The sequence below is a fragment of the Zootoca vivipara genome, chromosome 10 (genome assembly GCF_965207765.1).
Source record: "Zootoca vivipara chromosome 10, rZooViv2.hap1.1, whole genome shotgun sequence".
NCBI lineage: Eukaryota > Metazoa > Chordata > Lepidosauria > Squamata > Lacertidae > Zootoca > Zootoca vivipara.
Genome location: NC_142593.1, coordinates 52158764 through 52180182, shown reverse-complemented (window position 1 = coordinate 52180182; position 21419 = coordinate 52158764). Strand labels below are relative to the sequence as shown.

At 42.2% G+C, this 21419-nt stretch overlaps 1 protein-coding gene across 4 annotated transcripts in view; it reads left to right on the top strand.

Moving 5' to 3' along the window:
* SMAD4 (SMAD family member 4) overlaps nt 1-17434 on the top strand; it is a 30773-nt gene extending 13339 nt beyond the window's left edge. For 2 of the 4 annotated variants that reach the window (XM_035100344.3, XM_088652866.1), the window contains exons 2-12: nt 1695-2016; nt 2313-2487; nt 4252-4281; nt 6094-6309; nt 8821-8940; nt 9067-9180; nt 10204-10254; nt 10639-10816; nt 11256-11424; nt 13168-13306; nt 14304-17434. In XM_035100344.3, the coding sequence (XP_034956235.1) occupies nt 1768-2016; nt 2313-2487; nt 4252-4281; nt 6094-6309; nt 8821-8940; nt 9067-9180; nt 10204-10254; nt 10639-10816; nt 11256-11424; nt 13168-13306; nt 14304-14515 (1653 nt within the window). In that variant the 5' untranslated portion in view covers nt 1695-1767 and the 3' untranslated portion in view covers nt 14516-17434. Of the gene's footprint in view, nt 1-1694; nt 2017-2312; nt 2488-4251; nt 4282-6093; nt 6310-8820; nt 8941-9066; nt 9181-10203; nt 10255-10632; nt 10817-11255; nt 11425-13167; nt 13307-14303 lie in introns of all 4 variants that reach the window. The other 2 variants (XM_035100342.3, XM_035100343.3) reach the window with 1 other exon arrangement.
* The last annotated feature ends 3985 nt before the right edge of the window (nt 17435-21419 follow it).

Genomic DNA, 21419 nt, shown 5'->3' with positions numbered 1-21419 from the left:
TAATTTATGGGTATGTCTTAAAATATGAGAAACAGGGTAGAAGAGATGCTAAAGCAAGCTATGCAGTATCTGCAATGACTTTTAAAGCATGCAAGGCATTATCTTTGCAATGCAGCTTACAAATGTTGTCTCTTAATTGTTCAAATACCCCTTTGGGACAGAAATATCCCGAGGAATGAAAAGAGGCAGCATGTTGCACCATAATAGCAGTGTTAATTGGAAGAACTGCCATCTGCTTTGAATTCCTACGCCTCCGTTGAAAAGACACAATCCCATACCAAATCAGTGCATTGGTCAGCTCAAAGTGGCATTTTTGTGGGGACTACTTTAAGCCACGCATGCATAAAATGTATTCTGATGATAGCTCTGTGATTCAACAGGACATTTGTGTGTTGCTAATGCTTTCTTGGAAGTGATTTTATAACTTCCTGGCTGCTCTGAATGTTAAATGTCAGTTGTACAATAAGTCTTAATTGGAAAAAATTACAGCTACTCTGTTGACAGGGTATAGTGGATTGGATACAGACTAAATGCTTAGAGTAGACCCATTGAAATCAAAGGAACAAGTTATGACTAACTCAATTCTCATTTCAGTGAGTCTGCTGTAAGTACCGTATGACTAAGTCTGGATGCAGCCCATTGTTGAGGCCATCTAGGACTCTCAGTTACCAGAGAGCGGAGTTGCACATGGACTTCTGCAAGGGGAAAGCCTATGTGCATAGGTTTCCATTAGAGCTGGAATCCATCATGAAGCATGCCTAATATGTGAATACTGTGGAATAGAGAATGTAGTGGAAGCTGTATATCTTCAGGGGCTGAGCTAGGGGCATGGACTTGCTCTCTGGTAATTGTGTGATGATACATGAAAATGCCTGTGTTATATTCTATTGCAGAAAGGGGTTAGTGTGTCCTGGAAACTTAAATATTGGTGCAGATGTGTATGGGTGTGTGGAATGCTTGGCACTTTTCCTTTGGACTTTATCAAATCAGAATTGGCTTCCCAAGCTGCTTTCATCTCTCTATCTTCCCTCCTTTATAAAGAAAAGCAATAATTGTGCATGAGGAAAATTTTGAACACTTCCTCTGCCCTGCTGCTTTGCCAGTGAGATTTGGAACCCCCCCCCCATCTCTCGTTTGGCAGCAATAAAGTATTAAAAAGACAACATAATTTGGAAGACACTAAATGTATCCTCTGCTTTGATATCTAGTGTGGCTCTTGAGAACGGAACTAGACATTATAAAAATATGTGTGGTGATTACTGAAAATGATTGGCTCTTCCTCACCCCCTCACTCAATTTCTTACTGATACTAATTTTAAAATTGAGTTAAACTCACATGCATGATTTGGCTCTTATCAATGCAGGAATCCTATTACAGCGGTTACTTTTTGAAAAACAAAGTGCATAAAGGGTTAAACCAGATAGATCTGCTGAGCTACATTTTGGGGGCAGGGAACAGAATAAAACATTGTCAAATAAGTATAGATACTTGGGGGAAGGCTGTTATATAGCTGCAGAAGAACAGGAGTATGCTTACTTCCTGTTGAATAATCGTTTTGAAAAATAGCTTGAACGCACTCAAATATTGCACATGGAAAAAACATGTCCATTTCTCATACATGATACTGCCCGGTGGCCCAGACAGTAAACATTTCGTGGCCATTATTGTGATGTTTGTGCTCTATTCCTTCTAGGTGCATGTTGGAGACAGTTCTTGGCCCACTGACTGGCAAGATTATTTGGTCTTGGAAGTAAAAGCTGTACCAAATGGACAATATGTCTATTACTAACACACCAACAAGTAATGATGCGTGTCTGAGCATTGTTCATAGTTTGATGTGCCATCGACAAGGAGGGGAGAGTGAAACATTTGCAAAACGAGCAATTGAAAGCTTAGTAAAGAAACTGAAGGAGAAAAAAGATGAATTGGATTCTTTGATTACAGCTATAACTACAAATGGAGCTCATCCTAGCAAGTGTGTTACAATTCAGAGAACATTGGATGGAAGACTTCAGGTTGGTAGAAGCACATATGATATCTTAAATGTCCTTACTCTGAGAGCAGCAGGGTATGGGGCATTTTGAAGCAGGGAGAGTAGTGGTACGAGAGCATAATTTGCCATGTGTCATGGAAATCAATTTGGGGTTTATAAATGGGGTTGGTTCCTTGTGGTGGTATTCACAGGGTATAAAGTGTTGTGTTGCTACCCCTTAGTGACATTTGATTCTGATCCTTGTCATCCTTTGTGATTTCGTGGAAGATACTCTTTTCTATTCTCATTTGAAATTTTCATAATCTTCAATCTTTCTAGGTGGCTGGTCGTAAGGGTTTTCCTCATGTAATTTATGCACGGCTATGGAGGTGGCCTGATCTTCACAAAAATGAACTCAAACATGTCAAATATTGTCAGTATGCTTTTGACTTGAAGTGTGATAGTGTCTGCGTGAATCCATATCATTATGAGCGTGTTGTATCACCCGGCATTGGTAAGTATGTTCATACTGTATGTGGAGCTGCATTTCATTAGTGTTTCATTAGGTTTGAGTATTGCAGGTTCTTCACTCTGCTGTCCTTTGCCTTTTCATGATACCTTATGCAGCCAGTTGATTCTAGATTATTGCAAAGCACCCTTGGGGCTGGACAAGGGCCCATCCCTCCAAAACCCAGTTGCATGTATTTGCTTTTTGTAAGGGACGAAGGAATATACTGCTTTTTAGCCTATAGGTAGGTTGCTGCTGTGGCGGCAGCTGCTTACCATGAATGCACCATGAATGCTGTGCTGGTAGAAGCAAGGTTGCAGCCCTCAGGTGCTCTTGATCTTCACTTCTGTCACTTAAGCCAGCAGTTCTTTCTTTGTGCCTTTCCCTTGCACAAAGTAACTTCAGCGCTTGGGGAGAACTGCTGGGAGAACAGGCCTTCCTGACAGTGGAACAACCCAGACCTTTCCTTCTTCCCACTTTAGTGGGGATGCAGGCCAAATCTTACACCAGGGAGTGATGATCTATATTTCTCTGCTCTTAGGGAAAACATTAGGAGGAAAAGTTACAACAGCTGTGCGGTTAACATGGAGAGTTTATGCCTCTCTTTGGACAGGGTTATTTGAAATACCATATCACAGAGCAGTTGTCTTCACCATTTTCTGACTTAAGACCCAACCTTAAAATTCATCTGGTGACCCCCCTTTTTAAAAATAAAAAGGCCATATATTTATATGGTGGTACTCCTGCCACCTTAGATTAGGTCATGACCTGGGAGTAGGTCCTGTGCTACCAGTTGATGTCCAGTGCCATAGATGACCTTGGAAATTCTTCTTTGGCTTTGGTTACTGTGGTATTCTGGCATTTTTTGGTCTAGCTGTGTCTTCCTTGCAGGGATGGGGATACCTGTTGCATCAGGGTTGTGTTCTGTACAGCAGTACTGTACTTGCTGAAAGTTGACCCTTGAGCAATGTTGTTCTATCTTACAAGATTTAGGCTATCCCTCACAGGTGGCGCCTACTGCTAATGTGGTGTCTTCCAACAAAATGTATAGAGAGCATTCAGGAAGGCTTTTGAAAACAGTTGTGTCTCATGAACCTTCCTTTTGAAGGATCTTTTAAAGTTCCTCTAAGATGGGTTGGATGAGAGTCTAAACACCAAAGGGTGTTTCGTGGTGGAGAGGAAGGGTTGGTCCCTTGTCCAAGTTTGGAGATCTTTTAGGGTTTTTATTACAGTATTATTAAATCTACCTCACTGACTGAGCAGGGAAGACCTTAATCATGTAATTTATTCATTAAATTCCATTTATGAATTGCTTTCCATAGAAATCTCAAAATGATTTCACATGAAAAGCATCAGCTATAACAACAATTATACAATTTCCTATCTAAAAGCAATTCTAACAATTCAAAAAAAAATGAAAACATTACCATACATAAAAACAACTAAAACCTTTCTATGTTTAGAAACAATTCCATATTTAACTCCAGTATTGGTGTTAGAGGGAAGTGAACAGGTAAAGGGACAGTTTTCCAGTTTAGTATAAAAGTTGTGATAGAAAGTTATTTTAATGTGTATTTTAAGAGTGTAATTTCACTTTTCCAGTTTTCCACAAACATTGAAGGAAATGTTTAATTGTGCTTCACTAACATATACAGTATGGCTGCAGTTATTTACCCACCTTATGTTTATAGGCTTTATAGATAGTAAAATATTTGTTTATTGGTATTTAAAACTGAATTAGTGTCTTTATGTGTTCTTTTCTCCTTAAAGATCTTTCAGGATTGACACTGCAGAGTTCAGGTAAGCTATACGTGAAATCATATGAAGTACAGTATAAACAGCAATATCTCTTAAGGTGAATGCCTTTTCAATTTAAAGCATATGCAAAGCATTGCTAGGGAAATTACTTCGAGAATACTCAAGTTAATTGATATACAGACACCTTCCACTTGCGTATAGGCGTGGTGCCGGGAAATAGTAACATAATTTAATTCATACCCGGAAATGGAGGGAGAGAGATGGAGAGTTTTTGTGGCTTGCTAGGAGTCCCTCCCCAGGGTCCAAAAGGACCGAGGAGGAGAAGAGAGGTCCAGCGGGGCTTTGTTTATGCTGCTCAGCCTTCCCATCTAACAGCCGATGTGCGGGGTAGCACAGCAGTAGCTGCCGCTTTCCTGCACTGCCTCCAGCCAGCCCCAGAGCTTCAATTCCAGTTGTGGATATTTTGGGTACAACATTTTTGATTTTTGGAGAGAGCACGTCAGGGAGGGCATTTAAATGGTGTTTAGAGGGTGTTCCCCATTTACATAATTTTCACTTATGCGTGAGGGCTGCTGGAAGGTAACCCCTGTGTAAGTGGGGAATCGCCTGTACTATGGGCCACACAAATGTGTACAGACGTGAGAGAAAAAGGGTCTTAGGCTGGGGGTCTACTGACATTTTACACCAATGATTTCAGTGCTACTGGATGTAGCTAACTAAATTAAATCAACTAAAGTTAATTTAGCAATCTTAATAAGATATTGCATGTATCTAAAATGTTAAAATTCTAATTCGGTTGGATATCTTCAACTCTTTTCTGTGCAAAGTTTGTTGAAAACAAGTTTAGGAATTGTTGATGGTTTCGTTTTGTCAAACTGGAATTAAATCCATTTCCATTGCCTGCTGGGGAAGTGAAAATACCCCCCCCCAAAAAAAAGTGTAGGAAGTCTGTATATCTGCAGTATCAGCTTTGTGCATTCTTGATGGCCACTTCTGTTTTAACACTGAATTATTTGCATATCCGAATGTGCATCTTTGGATAATGGTGCTGAATTGTACCTACATAATATAAAGAGGTATCTGTGCTCTATTCATATTATAGTTGATCTGTATTATTTTGATTTTCTAAAGCATTTGAAACTTTTAGGGGTTCCAAGCAGGCCCCAGAGACTTCTGATTTAATCCCTAGAGCACAAATGTGGGGTGGATCGAAGGGATTAGGAGGCCCAACAAAATGGACTGGAATAGGCATAGACAAGGCAAATAGGCTTTGATTTGAAAAGGATGTGAATTGCTTTGTTTGCTCTGCTTTCCAAAACTGAATAATCTGTACATACATAAAGCATAATACCAGTTCTGAATTTTAAGAATTTTGGCACCTCAAACGTTTTTGTTTAGAGAAGCCTACCCAGATATGTAGAATGCTGATGAGTGTTTTTAGTTTATTGCTGGTCTTAATTGTTGAATGTTTCAGATAGTCACTTTTAAATATAATTTTATTGTTTTACTAGTTTGGTACACTGCTTTGAGGGTTTTTTTTACAGTCAAGTGGTGTATACATTTTATGAAATAAATAATGGGGGGAAATACATCCCTAAAGGGGTTGCCTGTCCAACCTTATTTTGAATATCTCACCAAGCAGCTTACTTTATTACAGATCTGCCCTTATAGTTAGAAGAGTTCCCCCAATTCACTTATCCTAAGTTTCCCTCCTTGTAATTGAAAACAGTATCTTCTCTTTCTAATCTGTGGATAATGTCAACAATTGCTGTCCTTTCTGAGATTTTTTTTATAAAAAAAGTGTATTCCCTCCCTTAATATTTCCTTGTAACTTAACCTTTTATCTTATCACAGCACCCTCAAGCATGTTGGTGAAAGATGAATATGTTCATGAATTTGAGGGGCAGACATCGCTGTCAACTGCTGAAGGCCATTCAGTTCAGACTATCCAACATCCGCCTAGTAACAGGGCATCTACTGAAACCTACAGCACCCCAGCCATGTTAGCTCCTTCTGAGTCTAGCACTACCAGCACCACCAACTTTCCCAACATTCCTGTCGCTTCCACAAGTAAGATAACTCTGTTACAAAACTTGTTTCAACTTCTTTAAAACTTGGCAAAATTAACTTGGCGAGATTACAAATTGGAATACTAATGTGGTTCAAAGAGCAAACCTTGATCTACCGTATTGGAGGGGGTTTGAATGAGGTGGTGGTGCTCCTCCACCTGGCTGTGCTGGCACAGGAGCATTTCCACTGGAGAACACCCCCTGGCACCTGCCCAAATGGAAGCTACTTCCAGTGTTCTCCCTGCTGGTTGTTGCCAGTGGAACACACCAAAATGGGACATTGAGGGGGTGGAGCCGGCTGTGCTGCCGTCACATGATGGTGGCCCATTCTGGCCTTTTCGCTGTGTTAGCATGGGGGCTAGTGTAGCATACAGACATTTCCCCCTCTTCTCTCCTTGCGGATTCCCTTCCACTCTGGTCAGTGTGAACTGCAGGACTGTGGATGCCGCAGTGGTTGCACCACTCCTGTTAAACCCCACTGCTGCTGGTCAGGGGTTTGGAATGCAGCCGCAGTCTCAAATGACCTTAAATGTTTTCTCCTCTTCACATCCTTGATTGATATTTTGTTACATTTCATTATTGATTTCACTGCAATTTAATTAGTGGGAAAATTTGATATGCTTTGTAATTATTTGACATGCTTCTTAAGTAACCCTTAAGCTGAGTAGGAATGTAAGTCTCGAAAGCTGCTATCATTTGGTTCCTAGTGTTATGCAAATGATTGGATTGAAGAAGATAATTTACGAGCAGTGGAAGCATGGCAAAACTTACACACACACACACACACACACACACACACACACACACACACACATTTCATTTTTCTGTTGGAAGCCACCCAGAGTGGCTGGGGTAACCCAGCCAGATGGGCGGGGTATAAATAATAAATTATTATTATTATTATTATTATTACATGCTCACAACTGTGTAGATTGTGTGAGTGCAGATTTGTTTGTGCAAGTATGTGGTCAAGAGTTTAGCATTAGAAAACATTTTGAAATTCAGTTCTAGTTCTTGTTGTAGAGAGAACTTGTGTATGCGGTTATCTGAAGTAAGTACAGAAGTCAGAAGACTGAGAAATGCTTTAGTGACTTGATAGTGAAGAGTTAATGGAAGACCCCCGGGTTTAGGGCGGTATATAAATTCTATAATAATAATGATAATGATAATAATAATAATAATAATAATAATAATAATAATAATAATAATAATAATAAATGCTTTGCAGTGGTTCTGCTCATCTGATTACTGTTACTCTGTGCATGCTGGGTAACACTGTTCATGAAAGTATCTACTATTGAGTATCAACATGTGAAAGTTAATTCTTTTTCGTTTAAATAGTTTCATTGAGTTTTCAAGAAGTATGTAAATATTTGAGAAGAGGAAGTTATCTGTTCAATAAAGTATGTTACTACAACTGCATTACAGGCAACGTCCAATTTACGAGGGGGTTATGTTCTGGGAGGCCCTGCGTGTAACAGAAACCATGTTTATTGGGAGCATCACAGAGGGGCAGTGGGGCTTGCACAGCCCCCACGCGTCACCTGAGCTGCTCAGCAAGCCCCGCTGTTCCTCTGCTCGCATGTGTGGCTCAGCTAAGTGCCGCTGCCTCTCTGGCTCTTGCACAGCTGACACATGAGGTAGTGGCTGTTGTTGCACTACCCTGCTCATCAGCTGTTAGGTGGGGAGGCCTCAGCAAAGCCCCACTGGGCCTCCAGCTCATGAGAAGACCCTCCCCAGAGCCCAAAGAGGACATGCTCCCCATTTCCAGGTTCCACTTTTGAGATCCTGGCACCACATGTGTGCAAAGTCGTACACAAATAGAGCAGATGTAAATGGGGAGTTGCCTGTACATCATTGCACTTCACTTGTTCAGTAAACAAACAGACACAGAACCACTATTATGAATAAACAAACTAACTAACTTATGTGAAAGTTAATACTAAGATTTTCAGACTGTCATTTAAAACCTACCCAGAGGAAGAAAATAAGCCCATGCACCTCCAAGTATAACTAAGAAAGCTGCCAAGCAATGTCTTTTTTTGTCCTTAATCCATACACATGTAAATGAAAGAATAGGGAATCGAAGAAGATCCACTGCATTACAGTTCGTTGGGGTGGGGGAAGGTGTAGACCATACTTCTATCAGCCTTTAGGACTGATGTAGTTTGATCCACAGCCTTCTCTTACCTGGTATCCTAGAACTCTGTTTCCTGGCCCATTCACACACACTGCAGAATATCAACAAGGAATCTCCTTGTGCTGGTTTGTCTCTTCACACCTTACAGGTTTCGGGCATGCAGAGCAGTTCCGTTTATAAGTTACTTGGCATTAAGCAACTGTGTTAGTAATGAAACAAACATATTTTGTGTCATGGCTTCCTGAAGGTGCCAAAATCAAAGAAGTAATTTTACCAAATAAAGGGCAAAGAAGCAGAATTGTGATGCTACATTCATCTAATGAAATGATAACTCATTTTCAGGCAGGTGTTAACTGTTTTACATTTTGCCAGGTCAACCCCCCAGTATGCTGCCAGGTGGCCACAGTGATGGACTTTTGCAGATTGCTTCAGGGCCTCAGCCAGGGACACAGCAGAATGGCTTTACAGGTCAGCCAGCTACTTACCACCACAGTAAGTATTATTTATACCGTACACCAGTGTTTTATGGCACTGCTAGTTTTTCAAATGAAATGGAGCGGGGAGGGGGTTTCCTAGGTGAAGCAAATTGGTCAGACTTTTCTACTCTGCATTTTTAAGACAGTACAACAACTTGGACTGGGAGTCGAACTGCCGCCTACACACCCACCATCCCTCACCATCAGAATGGACATCTTCAGCATCATCCGCCTATGCCCCATCCTGGACATTACTGTAAGCACCTTTTTATTACCACATTGAGATGCACTTACTTTTTGTGCAGCATTTTGGTGGCTGCAGGAGAGGCAGTAATGGTGCAGTAGACTTGGACCAGAAAGATCTGACTTCAGGTGTTTGCTCAGCTACAGAGTCCCTTGTCTGGTCTCGGGCAGGTCACTGTCTCTCACCCAAAGGAAATGATATGGGAAGGGTGGTGTCAGGGGATTGTTGCGGCTACTCCCGAGTAAAGACGCTCCAGTCCGTTCTCTCTTTAAGGGTTTTATTGTGCATGCTATTTACAGTGCACAGATAGCAGAAAACATAACCTCCTAGTCACTCGTAGAATCCGGCAGTGGTGCCCTTCTGCTCCGGGGCCAGCATAATAGCTTGGGCACCCCAAAACGCTGCCCTCTCATCCTGCGTTTGGGCGCGCGCCTCAATTTGGGCGCCGGAAGTGGCTGTGCTCCCTCTTCCACTTGTGGGCTAGGGCAGTGCAAGGGATCTGATACCTCCCTGAGCCTTCCCTCCTCCATTCCGCTCCCCTCCTCATTCCCCCCGCCTGACCTGCTGCTACTGCTCTCGCTGGGCGAAGTGCTGTTCAGGATGATGGGGGGGAGGCTCCCTGTAGGGAGTCCCCCTGACAGGTGAGATGTAAATGTAATGAAACAAAATAAGGAGAACTCAATGCGTGTTTCAGGTAAGCATGCTCATCTCTTATTCTTCCGTTTAACAAATGGCAAGGGTTTGTACAAACAACACTTTGAGCAATGGTTGGGGTACTATTCCACAAGTCGTTTCTGCCTTACACGTTTGGGCATTCTCTATGTGTGTCTATAAAGGCTGAGGTATCTGAGTTTATGTATAAAATTTGCACTGTACATGATCTCCCCCCCCCCCAACTGATTTCTACTGTCTGCCCTATTTACTTTAACTAATAAATCCAAATAGTTAGTGGTCATTTGTTTTTGGAGGATGCAGGGACTTGTGAGGAGAGTAGACAAAGAATAAGCATCATGACTGTATTTTGCTTTTTTTTAGGGCCAGTTCATAATGAACTTGCATTCCAGCCACCTATATCAAACCACCCTGGTAAGTTAAGTGCATATAAAGAATGTTCACTTGAATTGGTGTTCTTCTATGGGCTAAGAATGTCAAATTGAAAGCAGCTTCATGCTCCTTTTAAAATCTCTTCTATCATTCATTTGATGAATGGGCAACCTTTAGAAAACCATATGTAAGCTTTTCTAAAGAAACCTGAGAAACACATTTTGAAAGCTTTAAGGCAAAATTGAATAAGCTCCCTATTTCTAGAGACACGCAGTGGAGAGATTTAGCAAAAGCTTGAGCAGTTATGTTCTAGAAGCTGATTCCCTATGCTCCTTCTCTGCTGCTTGTTTGCCTGGTGCTCTGCATTAAGTTCTCTTCTTTTTCTTCCTCCTCCCTACTCCTGGGGGGGTTAAAAATCAGCTCCAGAGTACTGGTGTTCAATTGCCTATTTTGAGATGGATGTCCAAGTTGGCGAGACATTTAAAGTACCTTCAAGCTGCCCAATTGTTACAGTTGATGGATATGTGGACCCTTCAGGTGGAGATCGCTTTTGCCTCGGTCAGCTCTCCAACGTTCATAGAACAGAAGCCATTGAGAGAGCGAGGTATGTTTTGTTATTTCTGGAAAAGAAAGCAACCAAAATGAACAAGGGGCTGGAACAAATCTATGGGGAAAGGTTGCAACATTTGGGGAGTTTTAGTTTAGAAAAAAGGCAGGTACAGAGGGAGATTTCATGTAATGAAGCTAAATGTTGGAGTATTCAAGACAGGCAAAAGGCAGCACTAATCCCAGGATCCCTGTGTTATCAACAGTTGTTTTGTGCAGTATTAAACATGGAATTGTTGCTTTAAGGTACCACAAGACTCTTCATTGTTTTTGCTGTCAACAGATTAGCACTGCTATCCTACTGGAAATTAATGTGTGTGTTGTTTTTTAAAGTATCCCTCCCCGTGAAGGAGCTGCCTAGAAGCTGCCTACAAACTGAACTGATTTTCTACATAACTGTTTCCCCTTCTTGCATTGAGTGGTCTGGTCTTTTTCAGGTTGCATATAGGCAAAGGTGTGCAGCTGGAATGCAAAGGTGAAGGTGACGTGTGGGTTCGGTGCCTCAGTGATCATGCGGTCTTTGTTCAGAGTTACTACCTAGATCGGGAAGCAGGGCGTGCACCAGGCGATGCAGTCCACAAAATTTATCCAAGTGCATATATAAAGGTTTGTGTGAATCTGTTGGGTGGCAGTCAATATTTTCTAGAAGCCTTTCCTGACTTGTTTTTTTAATTTTTTCTTTTTCTTTTTAGCACAAACAATGTAATTGTGTTTGGCATTGCAAGTAGAAGGGAAACAAGTTTTTATTTTTAAAGAACAGCCTATAGTCAAAATAAGAATTACAATATAAGCTTATGAAGAGCAGTCTTAGGAAGGGGTGGGAAGATGGAGACCATTCCCATGAGGTCTGCTGACGGGCTCACAGAAATTGGATTCATTCATTCTCTCTGTAAACCATGAGACCTATGATCAGATTTAAAACCCTTGATTAGGCTTGATGGCTTCAAACATCAAAATTAATCATTTTATGCAAGTTGATTTTTGTGAGATGTTGACAGGTTGTCATTTTAATTCTAACTATAATGTGAGCTGTTTTAAGAACTCAAACCATGCTCATGCCACCATGTATTTGTGGCCTTTCTCAAACTTCATGAAATCAGGCTGACCTCCCTTAATTTGTGGAAGGAAAATAGATCTGACCCACGTGTGGGTATTTAACAAAAGACTTGGCTGGGCGCCTAGATTCAAAACATGGGGCTCTGCACACTCTCCAGTTAGCTAGCAGCACAGTGTGGAATATTGGTTGTTAAACCCTTTTGCATAGCCTGTTTAGTGTACCATAAAATGCTTTCCCCTCTTTCTACCCTTCTTGCAATGAACAGTCCACACACTGTTATGAATAAGTTAAAAATGTTTTAATTACTAAATCCAAAAGTGGTTCATGCAGCAGCAAGGAGAACACAGGTAGATTACTCTTGGGTGCAAAATGCAGCATATAATTTCAAACATGCGGTCTGAACATGGACCCAAGTGGATTACGTGGCAACAAGAGAGTTTGAGAAAGGAATAGAAACACATTCCCTTATGGAAGAAGAGGGGTGTGTGACCTAGCTGAGACTAGGAGCAGAGCTCTGTGGTCTTAAAACCTTCATGTGCTAACTAGCACTCATGCATGCTTATGTTGGGCTGCAGTTTCCCACATAATTTACTATAGATCCCTACTCTTTCCCCCAAATTCACTTCCACCCCCTTCACTTCATTCTTCTCCTATACCTCCACCCTTAATGCTTCCTCCTCAGGGGCGGGTGTGTGTGTGCTTCTATCTTTCCAACATGTCGCTTCTCCAACATTTAATAGCCTCAAATCATGTGGTGTAAGCATGTTGTTTATGTTGTTGCCCAGCCATACATCATAATTCTCATGCGCACAAATAGTTTGGTCTGATTTGGCACCTACCTAAGTTGCCCATGTGCCTTTTCACAGAAGCCACCATCATTCAGTCTGGTCCATAGTCTTCTGTTCCTAAAGCATGTGGCAGGAACTTAACAAACAGTTGCTACACTATGCAGTAACAATCCCTACACAGAAGGTATTTATGTGCATGATTCTGCATGATTCCTGGTGTCTGCCTTCGCAGTTTGCACAGCCCTTGTTGTGTTTTCCACAGTGCATACAACCAGTGGCGTCAGAATCCTAGAGGATTCTTAGGAGAACAGCAAAGGGAAAGAACAGTAAACTTTATGTTCTAGAAATAAACTTAGCCAGACAAGTTTGTCCTAATTTTTTGAGTTACCTGCACTTTCTGCATTGTAAAAGCCTTAAGTGGTGGGAATTCCCAGTTGTTTTAATTTTGGTGGGTGTTCTTTTGAAGACTTAATTTGTAATCTGTGCTGTTTCTTTTTTAATAAGGTGTTCGATTTGCGTCAGTGTCACCGTCAGATGCAACAGCAGGCTGCTACAGCACAGGCTGCAGCTGCTGCTCAAGCTGCTGCAGTTGCAGGAAATATTCCTGGGCCTGGATCTGTAGGAGGAATCGCTCCAGCCATCAGTAAGTGGCACATAAAAGTAAATTACCAGCTTTTCCCACCTCTCTTTGCTATTAATTCACTTTTGAAATGATTTTGGCAGGGATAAATTAAGTTTGATCATGCCAAACTGTGGTTTGAGCTTCCCAATGTGTAAGCAAACCATGATTTATAGTTGTGCACTTGTTTCCGTTTCTTTTTTTGTTCATCACTCCTGTTTCCAGATGCAGTGACCTCTGGAGGCAGACAAATTAACAGAACTGTGGTTTGTCAGTTCAGACAAAACAAACCGTGGTTTGCAACCCTGTTAAACCATAGCTTTGCACGATGTCTGACTAGAGCTGTAGAATGTCTTATTTTTCATCAGGGAATTTGTTTTGTCCATTTTCAACATGACATGCCCCTATGATGAGTTGACAGGAGTGCTGGGTGTGAAAGCATTTACAGAATTCCTTTCCCATGGGAATTCACAAGGGATAAATGCTTGGAATATTATGAAGGAGGAAACTGGGGGCTGCAGTTCAGATGAGACAGCTATACTGTATCTCCTACTGCTTTTTAAATCTGGTAGGTGGTTAAAAAAGATCCCTGCGGGGCAGAAGCAGGGGCTGGTAAGCACCAGCTAGGACCTGCTACCAGATTGGACAAAAGAATCATGGATTCTGGGGGATAGTGCAAGTTTCTTCTGAAATGCTTCTGGAATGCTAGGCTCTGTTAAATTGAGCTTTGGCCTCAGGATTTAGGCCTTGAGGATTATAGTAGGACAGTAATGGCTGTTACACATTTGTTGCATATTTTCCTTAGCCAAGAGCATAAACATTTTGAGACTATTGGAAACTGTTGCTGCTCACCCAGCAAACAAATTTTAAATACTTTCAGAAATCTGGGAAGTGTTTGGCAGCAAGCATTGTTGCTGTCAAAGCACCCAAGCCACTCAAAAGCTGGGTTGAGATTGGCAAATTGCTTACCTGAAACCGAAAGCTAAGACAGGTGTTTAATGTAGTCCCTGGCTCTTTTTAGGTTTGTCAGCTGCAGCTGGAATTGGCGTGGATGACCTTCGCCGCCTGTGCATCCTCAGGATGAGCTTTGTCAAAGGTTGGGGACCTGATTACCCGAGGCAGAGCATTAAGGAGACGCCGTGTTGGATCGAAATTCACCTGCATCGGGCCCTGCAGCTCCTAGACGAAGTTCTTCATACCATGCCTATTGCAGACCCCCAGCCCCTAGACTGAGACCTTGCGGCTGTTCTTAGTTGTTATAGAGTGAGGATGGCGGATTGTAAAATACAATTTTATTAACCGGAAGATATATTTTGCTTCCGTTCTGCTTAATCTTTTAACCAGGTTTCAAAGAGAAAATGTGTTTGCCACCTTGCTCTCAGCAGAAAAAATAAATAAATCAGAACCTGCAGGAACTCTGAATGGTTTCACACCTTCGGGCTTATTCTGTAGTTGTGGGAAGCTGACGCCAAGCAACAAAGTTTTGATTGTGGTCTTGGCGTGATCACTGCTGTGCTTAGGAAATCTCACTTGGCTTGATTGAGGACCCCCCCCCTCCCTGCTTCATTCTCGTGACGGCATGGATTTTTTTTGGGGGGGGGGGCTCCACTTAAGCACTTCTTCAGCCTGCCCCTTAGCTGGATCCACCCCAAATGAGCAAAATCATGTTGATTATTCTAAAGGGATGGTTTCTGGTGCTGCACTCTGCTACAGCACTGGGGCATGTCTCATAGCAAGGCTCTGTATGTGAAATATTTATGTACACATAATCATTTGAAACACACTAGAAACGGATGAGCTTCGAAGCTGGCACTAAATGTAAATGCAACATAAAATATTCAGCAAGGAGAACTGCCAGCTAAATTATGTAACCAGTGTGCAATGATACATATTTTCATTACTATTCCCAACTGATTTCCGCTACAGTGAAAAGGCTGTAAACCTGGACAGTTGAGATAGCATTAATATGTGTTTTACTGCACTTGGCGTGCCATCTCAAAACCTCGTAATCCTGTTGATGGTTGCATCGCCGAGAATCCAGATTATATATATTTTTTAACATTTCTACTCAGGGCAAGATGGCAAACTTGTTTTTATACCTCTTGGTTATTTTAAGCTCTTTATCCCATCAATGATTTTATCTATTTGCATTGACTTTGTATAGAGAATTTCAGGTAGGAGTTGCAAATGTATTGGCTGTATGACAGATGAAATATTATGCTTTCTCTAGTTAATAAAACTACTGGAAAAAACTCTCAGAACTCTGATAGAAATTTATCTACAGTTTTCGTAAGTATTTTCCTACATTTTGAATCCTTTCATCTGGAGTCCTGGATAAGGTTTCTGCCTGAAAATTCTGCAGGAAGCAATGCGAGGGTTTCTCTCCACTTTTTGGCTTGCTTTCAACCCCTGTGGTGTCAGCTGTCTTTCCCCTTTACGTAGATCCAGTATTATAAGAACAAACGGTGGCAGGAATGGACACTGGCAGTTCCCATAGCTAGCAGGCATACAGAACAGTCAGGAGCACATTTGGCCTGCAGCATCTCTCCCCTATGGCCAGCCCAGCTTCTGATATCTGAGTCTCCTGCCTGTATTAGTCTCCCTCCTCAACTCAACCGGACTTATTTTCTGCCTCGCCCTCCAGTTTTCTATGAAACCAAAGCATTATAAAACTTTTGCTCAGGCTTCCTCAAACTCGGCCCTCCAGATGTTTTTGGCCTACAACGCCCATGATCCCTAGCTAGCAGGACCAGTGGTCAGGGATAATGGGAACTGTAGTCTCAAAACATCTGGAGGGCCAAGGTTGAGGAAGCCTGCTTTTGATCATCTGAAAAGGTGTCCTGATTAATCAGGCAACTTTTTATTTTATTTTTAAAGATAATCATTTTCAGTAGAAGTACGTACATAAAACTAGGTGGCAACCTCCAATTTAGTGGAAGCATCTTCTCCCCTGCTGCCTGAAAAAGGAGTGCTCTGTAAGATGGTGCCTGTTTTTATAATCTAAAGACAAAGCATGGTTTTTCTTCAAAACTATGTCATTCCTATGCAAATGTATGCAGACCTAATTGAGTAATCTATTAAAAGCCATACAATTAATCAACGAAAGAGTTCTTTAAATGAGCGACAGCCCCAATGGAAGTTCAGTAATATTATGTACAGTGGTACCTTGACTTACAAACGACTCGGCAACCAGATTTTTCGACTTACGAATGGGGGTAATGGCCGCGTGCTTATGAATGTCTCGACATCCGGAAAAAAACCATGGCGGTTTTAGATAGGGATTTTTCGACTTTTTAGATAGGGTTGCTTCGACTTACGAATTTTTCCGTTTTCAATGCATTCCTATGGGAAATCACGTTTCCAATGGCGTTTTTCGACTTACGAATTTTTCAACTTACGAAGGTGCCTTCGGAACGGATTAAATTCATAAGTCGAGGCACCACTGTACTCAGCATTTTTTATTCTTCATGTAGAATTTCTTCCCTGCCCCCATGCTTAAGCAAAAAAATACGGCTTTGCATCTTGTGGGTGGGGTGTGGGTGTTTGAAACTGTGCAATTCCTGGAAGAGAATTTTTTGCCCTGCTCTTCAATGTTGAACTGAAACACAGGGGCTGCTCTAAAGCAGGCTCAGCAGAATGGTTAACCCGGCCCCAAATGTAGCCTCTGAATGAGTTAGTCATCAGTGTAGGGCCTGACAAGCACACCGGGGCATCAGAATGGAGGGCAGCTGGAACCCAATGTGTGCTAGAGCTTTTCCAAGTCTGTAAATAGTGCAAGAAGCATCAACGCAGTCAGACAGGTTTTCCTAGGCGAGTCTCACTTCAGAGATGCAAATGTACCAGTTGCCTTGGCTTTCTTTCAAAAAAAAGGAAAAGCATGGGAGGCCTTGTGGGGAAGAGTATGTGTGAGTTGCTAGATTTTGCTTCCCTCCCAAGTCTATCCTCAATATACTATTGGGCTACTTGAATGGTCAGTGATTAAAGGAGAGCCCTGTGTAGCCCCCAGTTCCAATTTATGTAAAAGGGAGGGGGGGAGCCAAACACTTTCTTCCAACCTGGAGACTATGTATATCATGAAAACCCAGAATTGTGAAGAAAAATGGAATGCTTCAAACTGTACGAATTATAGAAATAAAGCAAATTTGCATACTTGCCTGTTTTGCATAATTCCTCCTCTTGTGACGAGACAGGGCATGTTGGGAAACCTGCCTAGGACACCTCCCTTATCCCCTGCTTCTGTTTACAGTCTTTGGGACAAGATACTTTTTTCTTTAAAAGTAAATAGATAAGTGAAAGTTGAAATTCTCAGGCTGAATTTTGCTTCCAGGATCTAGAAGTGCTTGGCATAATGCAGCTGCAGAATTGTGAGGTAATTATGGTCCTGGCACCTTCGCAGTTGTGAAACCCTTGCCTGAGAAATAGCTCTGCTCTAGGTCTTTGACCAAACTGCGGGAGGCAGTGCAAGACAGGAGTGTCTGGCGTGCTATGGTCCATGGGGTCACGAAGAATCGGACACGACTAAGCAGCAACAGGTCTTTGAAAGTTGACAAGAAAACACTCCCCATTTTCGAAAACCTCCAGAGCTGATGTCATTCCTGTTGCAAACTAAAATAATAGATAGGCTGTGTATAATTGCCTGCTGGGATATTCTTAACAAGCAAGAACGCCCCCTGAAGCATACACTCATTGCTTGAAAATAACAGTTTGCTGTGCTGCACAAAGGAATTGGTAAGAGATGCATTTTGTGGGGAACAGTCCCATTTCTGCATTATTTGATCATGAATGAGAAATGAACACCTGAGCTGCTGTGATAATTTTCTTTTTGTCTATGACAGCCAAGGTATTTTGTCTGCAGATTTCAATACAATTGTACCAAGTGGTTTTAATTTTAACCTTTGTTCTCGGTAGGGGAAATGGTAGTTGTGGATTCCATGAGTTTGCAAATCCTTAAAAGGTGCAGCTGTGTCAAGTCTGTCTCAGACTACATAAAGAACAAGCATTCTTGTAGGCACCTTTAAAAAATGTGTTTCATTGGCTGGTTTGTGCTTATGAAAGCTTATGCCCACATAAAAATCTTTTGGTCAAGAGCTGCAAGATTAATGCCATGAAATGGACCAATGAGACCTGTGGTGAATGTTAACTTGTCTCCCAGAGTTTCCTGTGAGCCGTATGCCAGCTGGTGGTGGCCAGAAAGTTCCTGTTTAACCACGAATGTCCGGAGGGTTTGGGATCTGTCTTGCATCTATCTACTAGAATAGAAGCTGGCTCTGCTATGATCCATCAGGGCAGATTTTAAATTTTGATGATAATTGGGCTGCTTGAAACAACTCTTGACAGTGCAAGTAGCCACTAGGTGTCCTCACTCTTCCACGTTTCAGAGGAAATGTCTCTTAAAATGTGTCTGCTTCATCCTTTTCTCATGAAGAAAGCAAGCTTTATTTGCAATAATCTAGCTTGACCCTATGGAAGTGAGAGCTGGACCATAAAGAAGGCTGATCGCCGAAGAATTGATGCTTTTGAATTGTGGTGCTGGAGGAGACTCTTGAGAGTCCCATGGACTGCAAGAAGATCAAACCTATCCATTCTGAAAGAAATCAGCCCTGAGTGCTCACTGGAAGGACAGAGATCCTGAAGCTGAGGCTTCAATACTTTGGCCACCTCATGAGAAGAGAAGACTCCCTGGAAAAGACCCTGATGTTGGGAAAGATTGAGGGCACTAGGAGAAGGGGACGTCAGAGGACAAGATGGTTGGACAGTGTTCTCGAAGCTACGAACATGAGTTTGACCAAACTGCGGGAGGCATTGCAAGACAGGAGTGCCTGGCATGCTATGGTCCATGGGGTCACGAAGAGTCGGACACGACTAAACTAAACAACAAGAAGCTTGACCCTTAAGACAAAACATTAATGTACTGGGTGCACAGATGCCATTTCTTCATCCAATTGTTGGCTGCGTCTTCTATGCAAATAGAAGCATTGCTTCTATTGTATAGAAGTTGCAAATACTGTATAAATTTATTGCATTTATATCCCACCTTTTCTCCAATGAGCTCAAGGTGGTGTACATGGTTATCCCCCCTCATTTAATCCGCACAACAGCCCTGTGAGGTTGGTTAGTCTGAGAGGCAGTGAGTGGCCCAAGGTTCCCCAGTGAGCTTCATGGCCAAGCAGGGATTCGAACCCTGGTCTCTCAGGTCCTAGTCCAACACTCTCGACCACTGTACCACACTGTCAATGCACATTAGAGACCTTGAAGGCTCGGGGAAGTCAAGCATGCCCATTAGACATCAACATGACTTGTGTTCTGCAATTCAGTTCCTTTCCTTGGGATTCTTACATGCCTAGCTCTTATTAGATGGTATTTTGGGCTGCTGGTGAGAGGGGTGTGTGTGTTGCACATCTAAGCACTTCCACTAAAAAAACCCCAGCTGTGGTCAGCTCCCAAAACTGCAGTGAAAAACCCCACGTAGCAGACTTCCCTTGACAGGTCAAATTTCCAATTGTAGCAACCCTATTCTGCTTTGGCTCCCTGGTCCATGATTGCCAGTCTTCCAACTCTCCCTTCCTTGCTCACTTCCTAACAGCACATAACTCCATTCCTCTGTTCTTAGCTCCTCCTTTCTTCCACTCCTGTCTTGACCACATACTTCTTCCCTCAGGTTCTTGCTTTTCAGATCACTGCCTACTTTGTCCCACTTTCCTTTGCTGCTGCAGCTCTTGCCCAACCTCCTATGTACTCTTCCTTTGCCCCCTAGCATGCAACTCCTTTTCATCTTACATGCTGTGAAATTTCTTCAGCACTCTGATTTAACACCATTTCTTTTCAATTCCTTATCTGTCCTTACCTGGCAAGTCTCATTCTCCACCTATCTTTTTTGCGAGTTGCTGTGTTCTCATCCTTCCGCTGTGTTGCCTAGAAGTTCCCTTTCTCTTTATTTCCATAGGTCTTGAGATCCTCTCCTGAGTTTCCAATCTGCCTGTGTTGGAGGTTTTCATCCCAGCCACGCCAAACTGACAATGTGCCCTTCCCTCAAAGAAGCTGGACTGCCCAACTGCTCCCTGATCAGCTAAACATTTTCTAATTGCAGCACCAAGCATCAGCAAAGGTTTTACCACCCTAAGTACTATACTAGATAGCAACTTCTTAAATTTGCAGTGTTAAGTAGGCCTTGGATATTAATTTTAACAATGAGCAGGCCTCTGAAGTCTTTGCAGCCTTGCAATCCCCTCCTGCCATTCACATCAGCCACAAAAGCAGACAATTATCCAGATGTTGCAATATACCATTAATTATTACCTTTGGGCTCTTTTATTTGCAGTACAGGTGAGTCACTGGTGAAATTATCCCACAGACTGTTTTCAAGGACGCTGGCCTTTCTGGAACAGCAATAGCCACACCTTGAAAAACAAGGCCCAAGTTGGCTGACTCACTCCCATTTCAGACCTCTGTTGTATTCTCAACAGGAACAGCGTTGTGCTTTGACAAAGCAAGATAGGAAGAAAAAGCAAGATAGGAAGAAAACTAGTGTCTGACTCCATGACACTGGAGATGCGGTCATGCTAACCAATTATGGGAGTTGTTTGATGTACGATGGTTCTCGTACATTCTGTCCTCAGGTACACCTGCCTGAATGCAAAATACTATTGCCTTGGGACTAGTAAATGGTCTGGAAGCTGCAGATGCTGTAGAATTGTTGGGCAAGGCAGGTGTAGCACTCATTGGGATTAAGAGATCACTGGAAGCCTCTTTTGTAAGAGCCGGACAGAAGCACAACAGATGAAAATAACCTTTAGGAAATATTAGACTTTTAAAGCAGAAGTCAAAGCCCATTTCCTGCATCAAAGAATTATGGGCACTGTAAGTTTGTTAAGAGTTGGTGGGAATTGTAACTACGAGGTGCAAACTACATTGACGAAATCTCTTGGAAGGCTGAAGGGTGTATTTTAAAGGCATAGTGTGTGTGCAGCCTTAGTCTTCCATAGTCTGCCTTCCATAGATTTAAAAACCCAGTCTGCATGTGCCTTCAATTCAAATATTTTTTTTTTCAAAAACGGTTGCCCAATTATACATGAGCAACACTTCATCATAGACTTGTGGTCTGTAGTGTGTGAAATACTAACAAGAACAACAGCACAGA